The following is a 12958-nucleotide window of genomic DNA, read 5'->3' as shown; positions in this document are numbered from 1 at the left end:
TTTCCCCAGCTCGAGTGCATATTTATGTACAAGGCTTGTACGGGACGCAGCTGCACGCTGGATCCGAGCATCATGGCAGACCTGAAGGAGCAGCCCGGGGCCCGGGCGACGGGGCTGAAGGTGGTCTTCAGCAGCTTCGCAGCCTTCAAGTTCCCCGACAGGGACAGCCTTCACCTGCAGTGCAAAGTGGTCGTCTGCAATAAGACTTGCCCATTCGTAAGAGAAACACACGCTGAATTGTGCACGTCACCTTAATTCTTAATATTTTTATTTAGGGTTTAGCGATGGGAAAACATATTACCGTTTACCTCCCTCCCGCGGCAGGAATCCTGCGGAGGTGCAACGCGCCGCCTGCGCCGACGACACACAAGCGACATTGGACCTAGCGACGTCGGCAGCGGCTACGTTCTGCAGGATATGCAGGTTTACAACTCAATCCAAGTCAAGACGTCCTCCATCGATGTCGACGCGAAGGGCCTCCCCCTTGTAGGTACGGCCTCAGCCGGGACAAGTGCCCTGCATGCCACGGTGCCGCACTAACTATAGTCTCCTGTGAACATATTCAATACGGCACTCATAAACTACCTGAGGAAAGGCACTTGCTGCTTGTAGCAATCGATAGTGGCACGCAATCGTAAAAGAGTCTGTCACTGAACAATGGCGAACAGTGCGTCGACCATGGGTCATGAGATGGAAGATAGCGAGAATAAATAGGAGCGACTACTGCGCTTCGTGGGACACCCACATTACTCGTGCATGCAGAGTGCGGTGTGTCACAAAACCGAAACTAGACATCGATGGGTGATCCCTGGATGATGACATTGATTATGAGGGGATGCAGGCGCGAAAAACACAACAGCGAGTGGTCAAGCGAAGACAGCTGTTATTAGAAATCCCCACGGTCGATGTGTTTCGACAGGGGGAAGGGTATACACATTTGAAGCGAAAACAATATGAAGGAATTTGGCGTATTGTAACCGAAATGTTGCTATGCTAATAAGCCACAACTTTATTACCAAAATGACCGAAGCAAATGGCGATGGTGTGTCATCCTTTGGTCAAAGAGTCGCAAGATCTGCCACAGGTCTGGTGGATCGAGCTGTGTAAGGAAAGACAGATTGGCCCTCATAAGGTACCGGTCAGCCCTTCCTCCCCCAACCGCCCTCCGCCATCCCGATCCCCTTTAAGTAACGTATACATTAGAATTTCCGTTCGCCCGGAGAAAGCTCTGATTTGACGCTTCTCAGCTTGTAAGGACTCGATGAAGAAGGATGCTAATGACAATTCTTATCATCCAGTTAGCGAACGCTTTGCTGCAGATGACGTTTCCACCAGCTTCAATAAACGCTGAGTTTAGAGCATAATTGAATATGAAAAATCTCTCAGAACGTGCTTGCTGCTTGGGTGTGATTGAATTTATTTGATTGTTTGCAAAACAATTCGGTGCCCAGATGAGGCCGTTAAGTCAAGCACGCATCCAATCCTATACCGTAACTTACCGTAAATGAAAGCCTTCCACGTTGCTGTCTTACACTAGCCTTAATGATCGGTTGCAATTTGAGAAAGAAGGGGGAAGGTGTACAAATGAAAAAAAAAAAAAAAGATTCTAACATATCTTTCAAATTTTTTGACCGTGGACATCCTTCCTGAAACTAGTGACGAAAACAGCAGTTCTGCATGCGAGTTCGGAAAATCAACTGCTTGCGAAAAAAAAAGAAAAAGAAACAGGCGAAGGGACGTATATAAGAGCTGTCAAGTCCATAACGTGATCTTGAGCTGTTGCGCACTTTCCGTGCAGATAGCAACCACGAAGAAGGCGCTCCGCTGGTGTGCCTCAGCTCGTCAAAGATGGCCGCCGTGGTTGTCCTATTGTCCCTTGTGCTCCTGGCGTCACTAGTCGCCGGCGGCTGCATCTGGCTGCGTGCCCGCCATCGGCGGCACGAGCGCCTGGGTCTCGGCGGAGCCGAATGCTAGCGGCCCTGCATCCCGACAGTGCAGTTACTGTACAGGTACGACCCCTTCCTTGGATACACTATCAGCGTTGCTCGATCATGGAGAAAGACGACCTACTCTGCAAGTACTGTACGCCCGTTACAAGCTGGGCGATTCGATACAGAGGGTGTAACAAGTTATTTACACAGCCCATGTCCGGGTCCGCGCTACACCAGATTGAAATCAAATGATCTTCACCATGCTGGTGAGCAGTTGGTGAAGGGCGTTTGTTGGAAAGGTGACAGTCTAGTGAGTGACGTTGGGGTCTGTGATATCTAAGATAGGTCCATTAAGTGTGAGTGAAGGTGGGTATGGACACTGGGTAATGTGGTCTGCGACGTTTCACAAGTAAATGCTACATAAGTGAATCGGTTGTTGTCGCTTTCCGACTCCATGGGTTCCTAACCTTTGGAGTTAGCAACTTTCACGGTTTAAAGACTCACGTGGACTCATTTTACATTAATGGACGTGTTTACGCCAAAATTGTGGCTGGAGAAGAAACAATCCATTTCACCTAGACGGGATGTTCTTGTGTGTTCTGCTAAGAGCTCTGTTCCGGCAGTCCTTGAAGGAATGGTCCTGATTGGGTAGAACTTTACAAACGTAGCATGAAAAACGGGATCGCCACGTGTGCGGTGGAAGTAGTGGAGCCTGACTGTGTGAATACAGTGCGTGGTTGGGCTTGGCGTAATCCCGGGCCATGACTAGTGTGTCCGGTTTTGGCAGGGCCGGAGGGTACGGGGATAAAACAGCGCCGACAATACACCACAGCGTCAGAAGAGCACGCGACAAAACAGTACGCGCCAAAAGCGCGCAGCGACAAAAGGGCACAGCCACAAAAGAGCACGGGACAAAAGTGCACAGTGTCAACACAGCGACACGTCAAAACAGCACGCGACAAATGAGCACAGCGACCAAACAGCGCACAAAAACACAGCCGCCTGCTAGAGCAGCGCACTGAAACAGACTCTATTTGTTTCCGTGGAATATGCCTGCGCACGATCTCTTAACTGCTGCTTAGGTAAAAATACCTTCAGTTTCCTGCGTGTACCGGTCTTCCTTGAAACTATGGACATCAAAAAAATTGCAGTCACGTTGTTTTTCGTTTGGTTTGCAGAGTTAAAAACATTTTCCGCTCTAAAGCGAGTCCGATGCATGGGACTTTATTATAGGTTTATATATTGTGTCTGAAAGCAGTGAAGAGACGTCTTGGCGTGGGGAAAAATCAGATGTATGCACTTAAGGATAAGCAAGGCAATGTCATCACAAATAGGGATAAAATAGTCACAGTGGCCGAGGAGTTCTATAGGGATCTGTACAGTAGCCGGGACATACAGGATAATGCCGAACGAGGCAGTAGCTCAGAGGAGATAGACATCCCACCAGTAACGAACGAAGAAGTAAGGAAGGCTTTGAAAGAAATGAAAGGGGGCAAAGCACCTGGTGAGGATCAGATAACAGTAGACCTCTTGAAGGATGGCGGAGAAATTGTACTTGAAAAACTGGCAAACCTGTATACGCAATGCCTAATGACCGCAATGGTACCGGAATCTTGGAAGAACGCGAACATCATCCTAATCCATAAGAAAGGCGACATGAAGCACTTGAAAAATTACAGGCCGATCAGCTTACTGTCAGTCGTCTAGAAGGTACTTACCAAGGTAATCGCTAACCGAATTTCTGCAACCTTAGATTTCAGTCAACCTAAAGAACAAGCAGGGTTCCGTAACGGTTATTCAACAATGGACCATATTCACACGATCAATCAGGTGATAGAGAAGTGCGCTGAGTATACTGAACCCCTATATATAGCCTTCATAGATTATGAGAAAGCATTTGACTCGGTCGAAACCCTAGCAGTCATTCAGGCATTACGGAACCAGGGGGTAGATGAGCATTATGTAAGAATACTAGAGGATATCTACAATGGATGTAGAGCTACCATCATCCTCCATAGGGAGAGCAGTAAAATACCTATAAGGAAGGGTGTCAGACAAGGAGACACAATCTCTCCAATGTTATTCACAGCATGTTTACAAGAAGTATTCAGAAAGTTGGATTGGGAACAGGTGGGAGTAAGGGTTAATGGAGAATACCTCAGTAACCTCAGATTTGCTGATGACGTTGCCTTGCTAAGTAACTCGGGGGACGAATTGCAAAGCATGCTTTCCGCACTGGGCGAACAGAGTAGAACCGTGGGCCTGGAAATTAACATGCAGAAAACTAAAGTAATGATCAATAACCTCGGGACAGCACAGCGGTTTGAGATAGGTGGCGAGGCAGTGGAAGTGGTAAGCGAATATATCTACTTAGACCAAGTTGTGACCCCAGATCACAACCATGAGGCAGAGATAATTAGAAGGGTCAGAATGGGGTGGGGTGCATATGGCAGACATTCTCAGATAATGAATAGCAGCCTACCATTGTCCCTGAAGAAGAAAGTGTATGACAGCTGCATCTTACCGGTACTCACCTACGGGGCGGAAACTTGGAGGCTCACTAAGAGGGTTCAACCTTACATTGAGAACGACTCAGCGGGCAATGGAGCGGAAAATGATAGGTGTAACATTAAGCGACAAGAAGAGAGCGGAGTGGGTCAGGGAGCAAACTGGCGTTAAAGACATATTAGTAGAAATTAAGAAGAAGAAATGGACGTGGGCAGGGCATGTAATGCGAAGGCAAGATAAGACAGATAAGACAAGGGTAACAGAGTGGATCCCTAGAGAAGGCAAGCGTTGCAGGGGGCGGCAGAAAGTTAGATGGGCAGATGAGATCAAGAAGTTTGCGGGGATAAATTGGTCACAGTTGGCACAGGACCGAGGTAATTGGAGAATAATGGGAGAGGCCTTTGCCCTGCAGTGGGCGTAGATAGGCTGGTGATGATGATGATGATCTTGTGTCAACCCCTTATCCCACTTTAGAAATGCAACTTTTCGTTAACAGTAGTTTTGGGGGACCATTTGATTTCCGTACCATAAATTTCTGTTACAGTAACAGTGGTCCGACGATACACGTTGTTGTAGCAACACGGTAACAACACCCCATGCAGCGTACTCTCGGCGATTCGACGCATCGGCATCACCTGGCAACAACCCACGTTAGCGGGCGTCCGCAAAACGTAACAAAAAAGAAAAATTGGTGCCGAAAACCAGTGTGGTGCAGTCACCGAGCATCAGACAGTGGACGGCAGCTTCCTGCCGTTTAGTCGGTCTCGAGGTTTGGAGCCAGGATTTAGCACTCCGAAGCTCCGTTCTTTCCCCCCAAAATAATGAATTTTACAGACGATAGTCTTTCTTGGGCTACTTAAACCCAGAAATGTTGGTCCATCTGTCTGTCTGTGACTCGACTCAGCCACCCGGCCAAAGTGAAACGAAGTCTGCGCAATAGTCTTATAAACTCGCAGCCAAATCTAAACGTCTAAGTCCATTTATATGTTCATACTTGTCAACTTTTTTGAACGAGAACAAGAGATTACGCAAATATAAGGCGGAAAATTAATACACAAGAAATATTTGCAGTGTTCTTTTATAAAAAAATTTATGGATTCTTGATTTTTTCGAAATGAAATACTACATGCACTGCAGAAAAAAAATCACACTGTCGACTGCTGTCGCCCGCGCCACTATAGCTTCTGGCAGTATTTTAAGAAATCAAGCGGCAACAGTAACGAAAGATACCGCTAGATAGGTTCCACGTTCTTTTTGGAACGTAAGTGGACTAGGGCAATGCGGTTCTATAAACGTTGTAAAACGTATAAAAGTAGGTTCTATAAAACGTATAAAAGTAGGGCTCCTCGATTCACGTGCGTCTCCGCCGTACGGCAGTGCTGGTATCGAGGCGCCCGGCCTGGAGCAGCAGAACGTGGTAAATTTAAATCGACTTGAGCAAACCTTTAGCGTATTTACCTTGGGAGGAGCGCGACGCAAGAGGAACAATATTAGAGGTGAGCGGGAAAGCGAAGAGAGGCATTTACTTGGCAAATGTTGACAGACTATCGTCTTTTGTCGACATTTGCAACGATGGAGCAGATTTTTTTTCCAGTGGCAGTCGGCTGCTTTGAGACAAATCGAACCACGTTAGCCCTGTTCGAAAGCTATTACCAAAAGCAGCGAAGGCATCCGCTGTGAAGGCTTCCGCTGTTACCATGAATGCTATTACCCAGGAATTTGTTTATCGCTGGCCAGCTGTGAGGACATGTCACGTTTAGTCCGCTCTCTGGAGTAGAAGTAGTAGTATTGAGCCAAGAAGTAGGACTGGTTCCCTGATACGGGATTCCAAGTGGTTACCGGGCGACTGATGCCCTAGATGCCAGAGGTTGATGGATGACCAGAGGTTCGCTGGTAATCACCATCTGGACATCCATCAACCAAAGTGAGGGAAGAAGGATAGGGTGGAAGGCCGGGGTTGTGTGCGCCCTCTAATAAAATGTGCGCTAGTATGCCAGGTTTAGAGCAGAAAGTGCACTAGCTCGTTGGGCTTCGTATCTGCGGTTTTCCCAGGCCGTGCTGCCACAGCAAGGATTGATTATGTGGTTTAACGCCCCGAAACCACACAGGTTATGAAGCGCGCCGTAGTGGAGGGCTCCGGATTAATCTTGACCACCTGGGAATCTTTAACGGGCGTCGAAATCTCGAAAGCACGGGCGTTTTTGCTTTTCTCCACTGCCACAGCACAGGGCTCTAACTTGTTGCGATCGGTGCTATGCTGCGTGGGGCCGTCGAGCGCAGGCTCGTGATCGCCAGTGCTCATTCATCTGCTTGAGTCGTTGCCTAGCAACCATCGAGGTTCGAAATCACGGTAGCTAATCACTACACATGCTGGGATCGCCGCTTCACCGTTACCGCCGAGGCTCAGCCCCTGGATGGAGCACGACGCTAAACCAGTGTTAGTGGTGTGTCATGAGCGTGGCAAGTACAACAGTCAGAAAAAAAAACCTCTAAATTTTCAATGAAAATGGCAAGTCTTACATTCGGCGGCGTCTTATGGCGATGAAAATGGCAAGGTATATGGCCAGGTTACAGCCTTCCCTTCGGCGGTGATAAGGTATGTTTAGATAAAAATTGCAAGGGTATAGCTTTGCCATCTGCTGCGAGTTGTGGTGATGAAAACAAGGCCATCCCGCTACTGCGAGCAGCTGTTGCGTACGGGAAGGCGTCCCCGAAACGGGGTCCGTAGCCTCCATCGTGCGTTTGGTAGCGTGGTGGTGAGCGGCCAGCAAAGGTTGCTGCCTTGGTGATGACGACAAGTGGCCGAAGGCAAGCTTAACTGGTCTACTGCATGGCGAGAGATGGGCCGAAGCAATACAGTAACGATACCCTTCTGGGCAAGTTACAGCATACTCGAACAGAGTGACAGCATGGATTCCCTGCTCCAAAACGAATGAATTTTGCGCTCGGAGGCACCCCGTATTAGCGCTAACTGTCAAACAGTTCTCCTAGTGTTCTGCACACGACCCAAACATAGTACAGAAATTTTTTTAACCTCCTTGGTACAGACGCACACAACACTCTTTCCAGAGTGCGTGAGGGGCCGGCAGCAGCGTCGCTCGCTGAGTCTGAGAGAGACGGGAGAGGAAATCTCGGCTGCGGCCTCCGTCTCGCCGAAACAAGTTCAACTTGGACCTTTGGCTGCCGCTGCAACGGCTTGAGTCACCGACAGCGAGGCGCCCACGCAGAAGACGCACGTAGCGGTAGGCTCTGCCACAAAGCACGGGAGCACTCCGCAACTTGCAGAATGCGCGAACATGGTAGCTGCGCGCAGAATTGCAACAGGCCTTACCTGGAAGCGAGTTATGGCAATGAAAACGGCACGGCATAGCCTTATTTTCGGCGGCGAGTTGTGGCGATGAAAATTGCAAGCGTATAGCATTACCTTCGAAGGCGAGTTATGGCGATGAAAATTTCAAGGGTATAACATTACCTTCGAAGGCGAGTTATGGCGATGAAACTTGCTACGGTAGAGAGTTACCCTCGCAACGAAGTAGGGAGATGAAAGTGGCAGGGGTTTATACTGCCTACCTTCAGCAGCGAGTTGTAGCACTAAAATAGCAAGGGTATATACAGCGTTACCTTGGTGAATAGTTATGGAGATCAAAAATAGTGGGTTTTAGCCTTACCTTCGGCAGCGTGTTTGGCGATGAAAATGACAAACTTATAGCCTTACCTTTGGCAACGAGTGAAGGCGGTTAAAATGGTTGAAGTACAGACTTATCTCTGGCGGCAAGTTCTAGCGATGAAAATTGCGAGGTCTTACTTTCGGCGTCGTTTCATGGCGCTAAAAATGGCAAGGTATAACCTTACCTTCGGCGGTGAGATATGCTGGTTAAAACAGCAAGTTTATAGGCTCACCTTCTGCTGCGAGTTTGACGATGAAAATTGCAAGAGTATCGCCTTAACTTCGGCGGCGAGTTAAAAGTACAGCAACTGCAAAAATTTGCGCATGCATTTATCCTTCATTTACACGTTCCTGCTGCAGAAGTGTTTGTTTAAGAAAAACGCTTATGCAAGCTCCTCCAACCTCGTTTCACGATGCGATCACAATATTTAATCTTTTAAATTGTATTGCTTAAGAGTGTCGGTGGCGTCGAAACCTATTTTAGCGTTTTTTACATTTTAGGTGTTAATAAGCAACTGCTGCTCGGGCCAGTCGTATATTTGTATTCACGACTCTAACAATATACGCCAAGTTGATTTTACATATTTTTCGTGTAGAAATGGTGCGCTCTGCATTTTGCTGAAGGGCGGTTCATGGCTATGCGTTATTATAGCTGTGGGATGCGGCGTTCTAGGTCACTATGCTGCCTTAATCACTAAAATACCTGCCTAGGCCCGGTACCTTTACCGAAACGTAACTAAAACATTTTTTAGAGACCACAGTCTTTCTTGTGCAACTTAAACGCATATGCTTTGGTCTGTCTGTCTGTCTGTCTGTCTGTCTGTCTGTCTGTCTGTCTGTCTGTCTGTCTGTCTGTCTGTCTGTCTGTCTGTCTGTCTGTCTGTCTGTCTGTCTGTCTGTCTGTCTGTCTGTCTGTCTGTCTGTCTGTCTGTCTGTCTGTCTGTCTGTCTGTCTGTCTGTCTGTCTGTCTGTCTGTCTGTCTGTCTGTCTGTCTGTCTGTCTGTCTGTCTGTCGATTGAGCCACGCTGAGAATTATTCTTCAACGAGACGTTTATATAGGCAAAAGATTTAGGGCTTTCCAAATCTCTGCAATGGTTTGATTGAACTAGCATGTAATGTTTCTTCGTGGTCGCTTAGAGCTACAAATGCATTTTTAGGGGCGAAGTCCCTTAGGTGCTGGGGCTGTTGACGTCTCCTGTCGTCGTCGTAATTGTCGTCACATGTAGTTACGGTACTAAAACACCGGGACACTCGTTTACGCCTCGCGCTAGAACGCAACGCGTACTAAAAATAGCAGTGTGTCTGCTCCTTTCGTTGCAAGTGTAGACGAAAGACGATAGTCGACTGACGCCCCTGCCAAGTAAATGCCTCCCTTCTCTTTCCCGCTCACCTCTCATGCTATTCTTCTCCCGTCTCGTTCCTCCCAAGATAACACGCTAGAGGTTTGCTCAAGCCAATTTAAATTTACCGCGTTCCACTACTCCAAGTCGGGTGCCTCGATACCAGGGCTGCCGTATGGTGGAGACGCGCGTGAATCGAGGCACCATACTCCAACGTTTATAGAACCACGTTGCCCTACTCCACGAGCGTTTCAAGCAGAACATGGAACCTATCTAGTGAAACCTTTTGTTACTGTTGCTGTTTGATTTCTTAAATGCCGCCAGGAGCTATAGTAGCGCGGGCAACAGCAGGCGGCGGTTTTTGCAATTGATGCAGTATTTTATTCGCTATCCCAAAAGCCAAGCACCCATAGAAATTTTAATAAAGGAACACTACAAATATCACTTATGACCAAACTTTCTGTTCCAAGAAAGTCTATCATTTTAAAAAAACCCGGGACACTCGTTTATGCCTCCACCTAGAACGTTTCTCGCATCAAAGACACGAGAGTTTTACAGCAAAGCTGTATACCTCTACCCACGGTCCTGGTCACGGTGTCTCTACCCCACAAAGGTTTCATGTCCGTTGGCAAAAACGCCGAAGCGCCAAGAATACACTTATACATTGCATGCTTCGCCCCTCGCCAGGTTTCACGTTAGTGAAGATGGCCCGGGATTTTTTACATTTGGTAATACGGTAATTCGAATGAATGAATTGATTCGGTACGTGATTTAGTCGAACCGGAACTGAACCCCAACAAAATATAGTAGCTCGACCCCGAACGGTTACCGACCGAACTCTGCTTCCGCGCTTGGTATGTATGCGTGTGCTCGTGCGTGTCCTTTTGTGTGTCTTTGTGCGTGTGTGTGTGTGTGTGGGTGCGTGTGCTTGTGCTTGTGCGTTTGTGTATGCGTGTGCTTGTGTGTGTGGGTGTCTGTGTGTGTGCGTGTGTGGGCGTGTGTGTGTGTGCGTTTGTGTGTGCGTCTTTTTTGCGTGTGTGTGTGCGTGTGTGCTAGTGTCTGCGTGTCTTTGGGCGTGTGTGCGCGCGTCTTTTTGCGTGCGTGCGTGCGTGCGTGCGTGTGTGCCTGTGCGTGTGCGCGCGCGTGTGATGTGCCTGTGTGTGCGTGTCTTTGTGCGTGTGTGTGCGTCTTCTTGCGTGCGTGTGAGCCTGCGCGTGCGTGTGTTGGTTTGTGTATGCGCGTGCTTGTGTGTGCGCGCGCGTGTGTGTGTGTGTGTGTGTGTGTGTGTGTGCGCGAGTGTTTTTGTGCGTGCGTGCATGCGCGCATGCGGGCTTGACGGGTGCGCCACAGCGAGACCGAGGTTATTTAATTGCGACTCGTTTGCGGAATCTATTTCTGATATTGATGAGGTCAAGTTTGGCAATCCCGGGCGTTTAAGTTGGTAAAATTAGAAGACGACTACACAAGGTGGTAGTGTCTGGCGTAACAGCATATATACGGTAGTGTTGGCGACGATACTGCGAGGTCGTTCCCTGAACTCGTTTTGCTGTCGTGTTCGTAGACAATCATGGCATGCCTTTTCCAGCATTGATGCCAGCGCTTAGGCCAGATAATTCCAGAGTAGGCCAAAGAATTCCCAAACCAGGAAAACTTGCTCAGGCCGCGAAGGGAGGGTGGTAGGGGGTTCAAATTTTCTGGCACCGTAATTCGTAACGATTAGATGTCACGGGCAATTACAGCGCATTCTTGCATTTGAAGTATTTTCTTTTTTGTAAAATGACATCCCCTCATGCGCCATCAGAATGGATGAGCAGGCAAGGAGTTATTGCATGATATGTAAACATCATAATAAATGGAACACAACCTTCCACTTCTAGGGCTGACGTAACGAAGCAACGAAAATGCGAAAATTGTTGTTGAACGACGCACGTTAAGAATAACAATAAATTACCAATACAAATGTACGTAATACATTATGAAATAACTATTAAAATAGAAGGAACGTCAGCCTACTACGGGTAGCTCAATGTGCAATAATGGGACATGTTTTGCGTCGTGAGAAAAAAGTATGGCAAACTGTTTATGCTTTGAAACCGCACAAATGCAATATAAAAAAAAACGAAGCATGTCTTGTTTGTGTTATAGCTTATTACATATGTGACTAGTTGTAACAGGCATAAGCTACATTGTCCGAAGGTAATGAAATCCGAGTGAGTGAGTGAGTGAGTGAATAAGCTTTATTTAGACGAGCTTTAGGCGCTGATGGTTGGGCGCCCGACCGGTGGGGGGGCGTCCTCTAGTCTGGGTAGCCCTGGTCCGCGCTGGCTGCCCTAGCCCTCTCCACCAGGCTACGCTGGGCAGAGAGGTCGGAGCTGGCCAGCTGGCCCGCCCACGGCTCGTACGTTGGGTGAGGATTTGGGATGGGGATTTCTGACACTCCCATACCATGTGGTACAGGGTGCCAGGTTGGGGACAGAAATTACACGTAGCGCAGCAGAAATCCGAACATTTCCGCTCCGCCCCCCCCCCCCCCCTCAAACAGTAACGCAACGAAATAAAATTGTATAGAGAGCATTTGGCACTATCCTACTGTTTGTACACACGTTAAACATGTAAATATATGCCAATTTAGGCGTTCCATAAAAAAGGGTTGTTTTGTCGCTGCGCTGTTTTGTCGTTTTGTCCTTTTTCGCGTGCTCTTTTGGCGCTGTGCTTTTTGGTGATCGTGCTATTCTGGTAGTGCTGTTTTGTCGCGTGCTGTTTTGACGCCGCCCAGGGTCGGAGGCGTTTCTCAAGGAGGGAGTCGAGGGTAGCTGCTTCTGGTCCCTTCCTGGGAAACTCCGACTGTACTATAAAAGGGTTCGCGAAATATTGGGCAATGAGAGGTATAACACAGCCCTGAGTTACTTTGACCGCTATCAGCTGTTGAAAATTCCCGCTAAGGGCATATGTCCTACATTGGTGCATTTAGCCAGAGTACATTGTGGGCGGCGGTTTCATATTTACGGCGCCTCGTGCTCAAGCTATGTTTGTTCAGAGTTCTTCAGCAGTGAAGGAGACCGCCATTTCAGCGTTCAGCCAATAGCGAAAGCCAGGGCCGTACCCAGAGGGGGGGTTTGGGGGTTCGAACCCCTCCCGAAATCTTTTCCAGGCAGCACGTAAACAATACTTACTGTTGCTTTCAGCCAAATTACCCCCTTCCCAAAATTCATAACACCCCCCGAAAAAAATTTCTGGGTACGGCCCTGGCGAAAGCGCTGTCAGACCAAGGCTGCGTAGTCTATAGGCACGAACTTGTAACCTTCTAGGGACAGTTTTAAAAGCGGCTGTAAACCGTGGAACAGCGGCAGGTTTTACAATGAAAACATACATTGCTGACATGGCTTTCAGGCAACGCAAGCAATATTGGCGTGATAATATTTGTCATCTCGCGGCAGGTTAACCAGCCATTCCTTTGCAAACGCCAGGAAGCCTATAAATTTATATATCAGTGTAACGACTCAATTTTTAGT

General features: G+C 48.1%; 1 protein-coding gene across 2 annotated transcripts in view; it reads left to right on the top strand.

Annotated features, from left to right (window-relative positions):
• The window catches only part of LOC144178402 (uncharacterized), a 190383-nt gene that overhangs the window by 176827 nt on the left and 598 nt on the right, over positions 1-12958 (top strand). For both annotated transcript variants that reach the window (XM_077706228.1, XM_077706226.1), the window contains exons 7-9: positions 51-216; positions 325-490; positions 1799-2009. In XM_077706228.1, coding sequence (XP_077562354.1) covers positions 51-216; positions 325-490; positions 1799-1974 — 508 coding nt within the window. In that variant the 3' untranslated portion in view covers positions 1975-2009. The remainder of the gene's footprint in view (positions 1-50; positions 217-324; positions 491-1798; positions 2010-12958) is intronic.

This window comes from Haemaphysalis longicornis, unplaced genomic scaffold (genome assembly GCF_048455015.1).
Source record: "Haemaphysalis longicornis isolate Haplotype H1 unplaced genomic scaffold, Haemaphysalis longicornis Haplotype H1 scaffold_4, whole genome shotgun sequence".
Classification (NCBI taxonomy): domain Eukaryota; kingdom Metazoa; phylum Arthropoda; class Arachnida; order Ixodida; family Ixodidae; genus Haemaphysalis; species Haemaphysalis longicornis.
The sequence above is the reverse complement of the archived record's forward strand: the minus strand, read 5'-3'. Positions and strand labels throughout refer to the sequence as shown.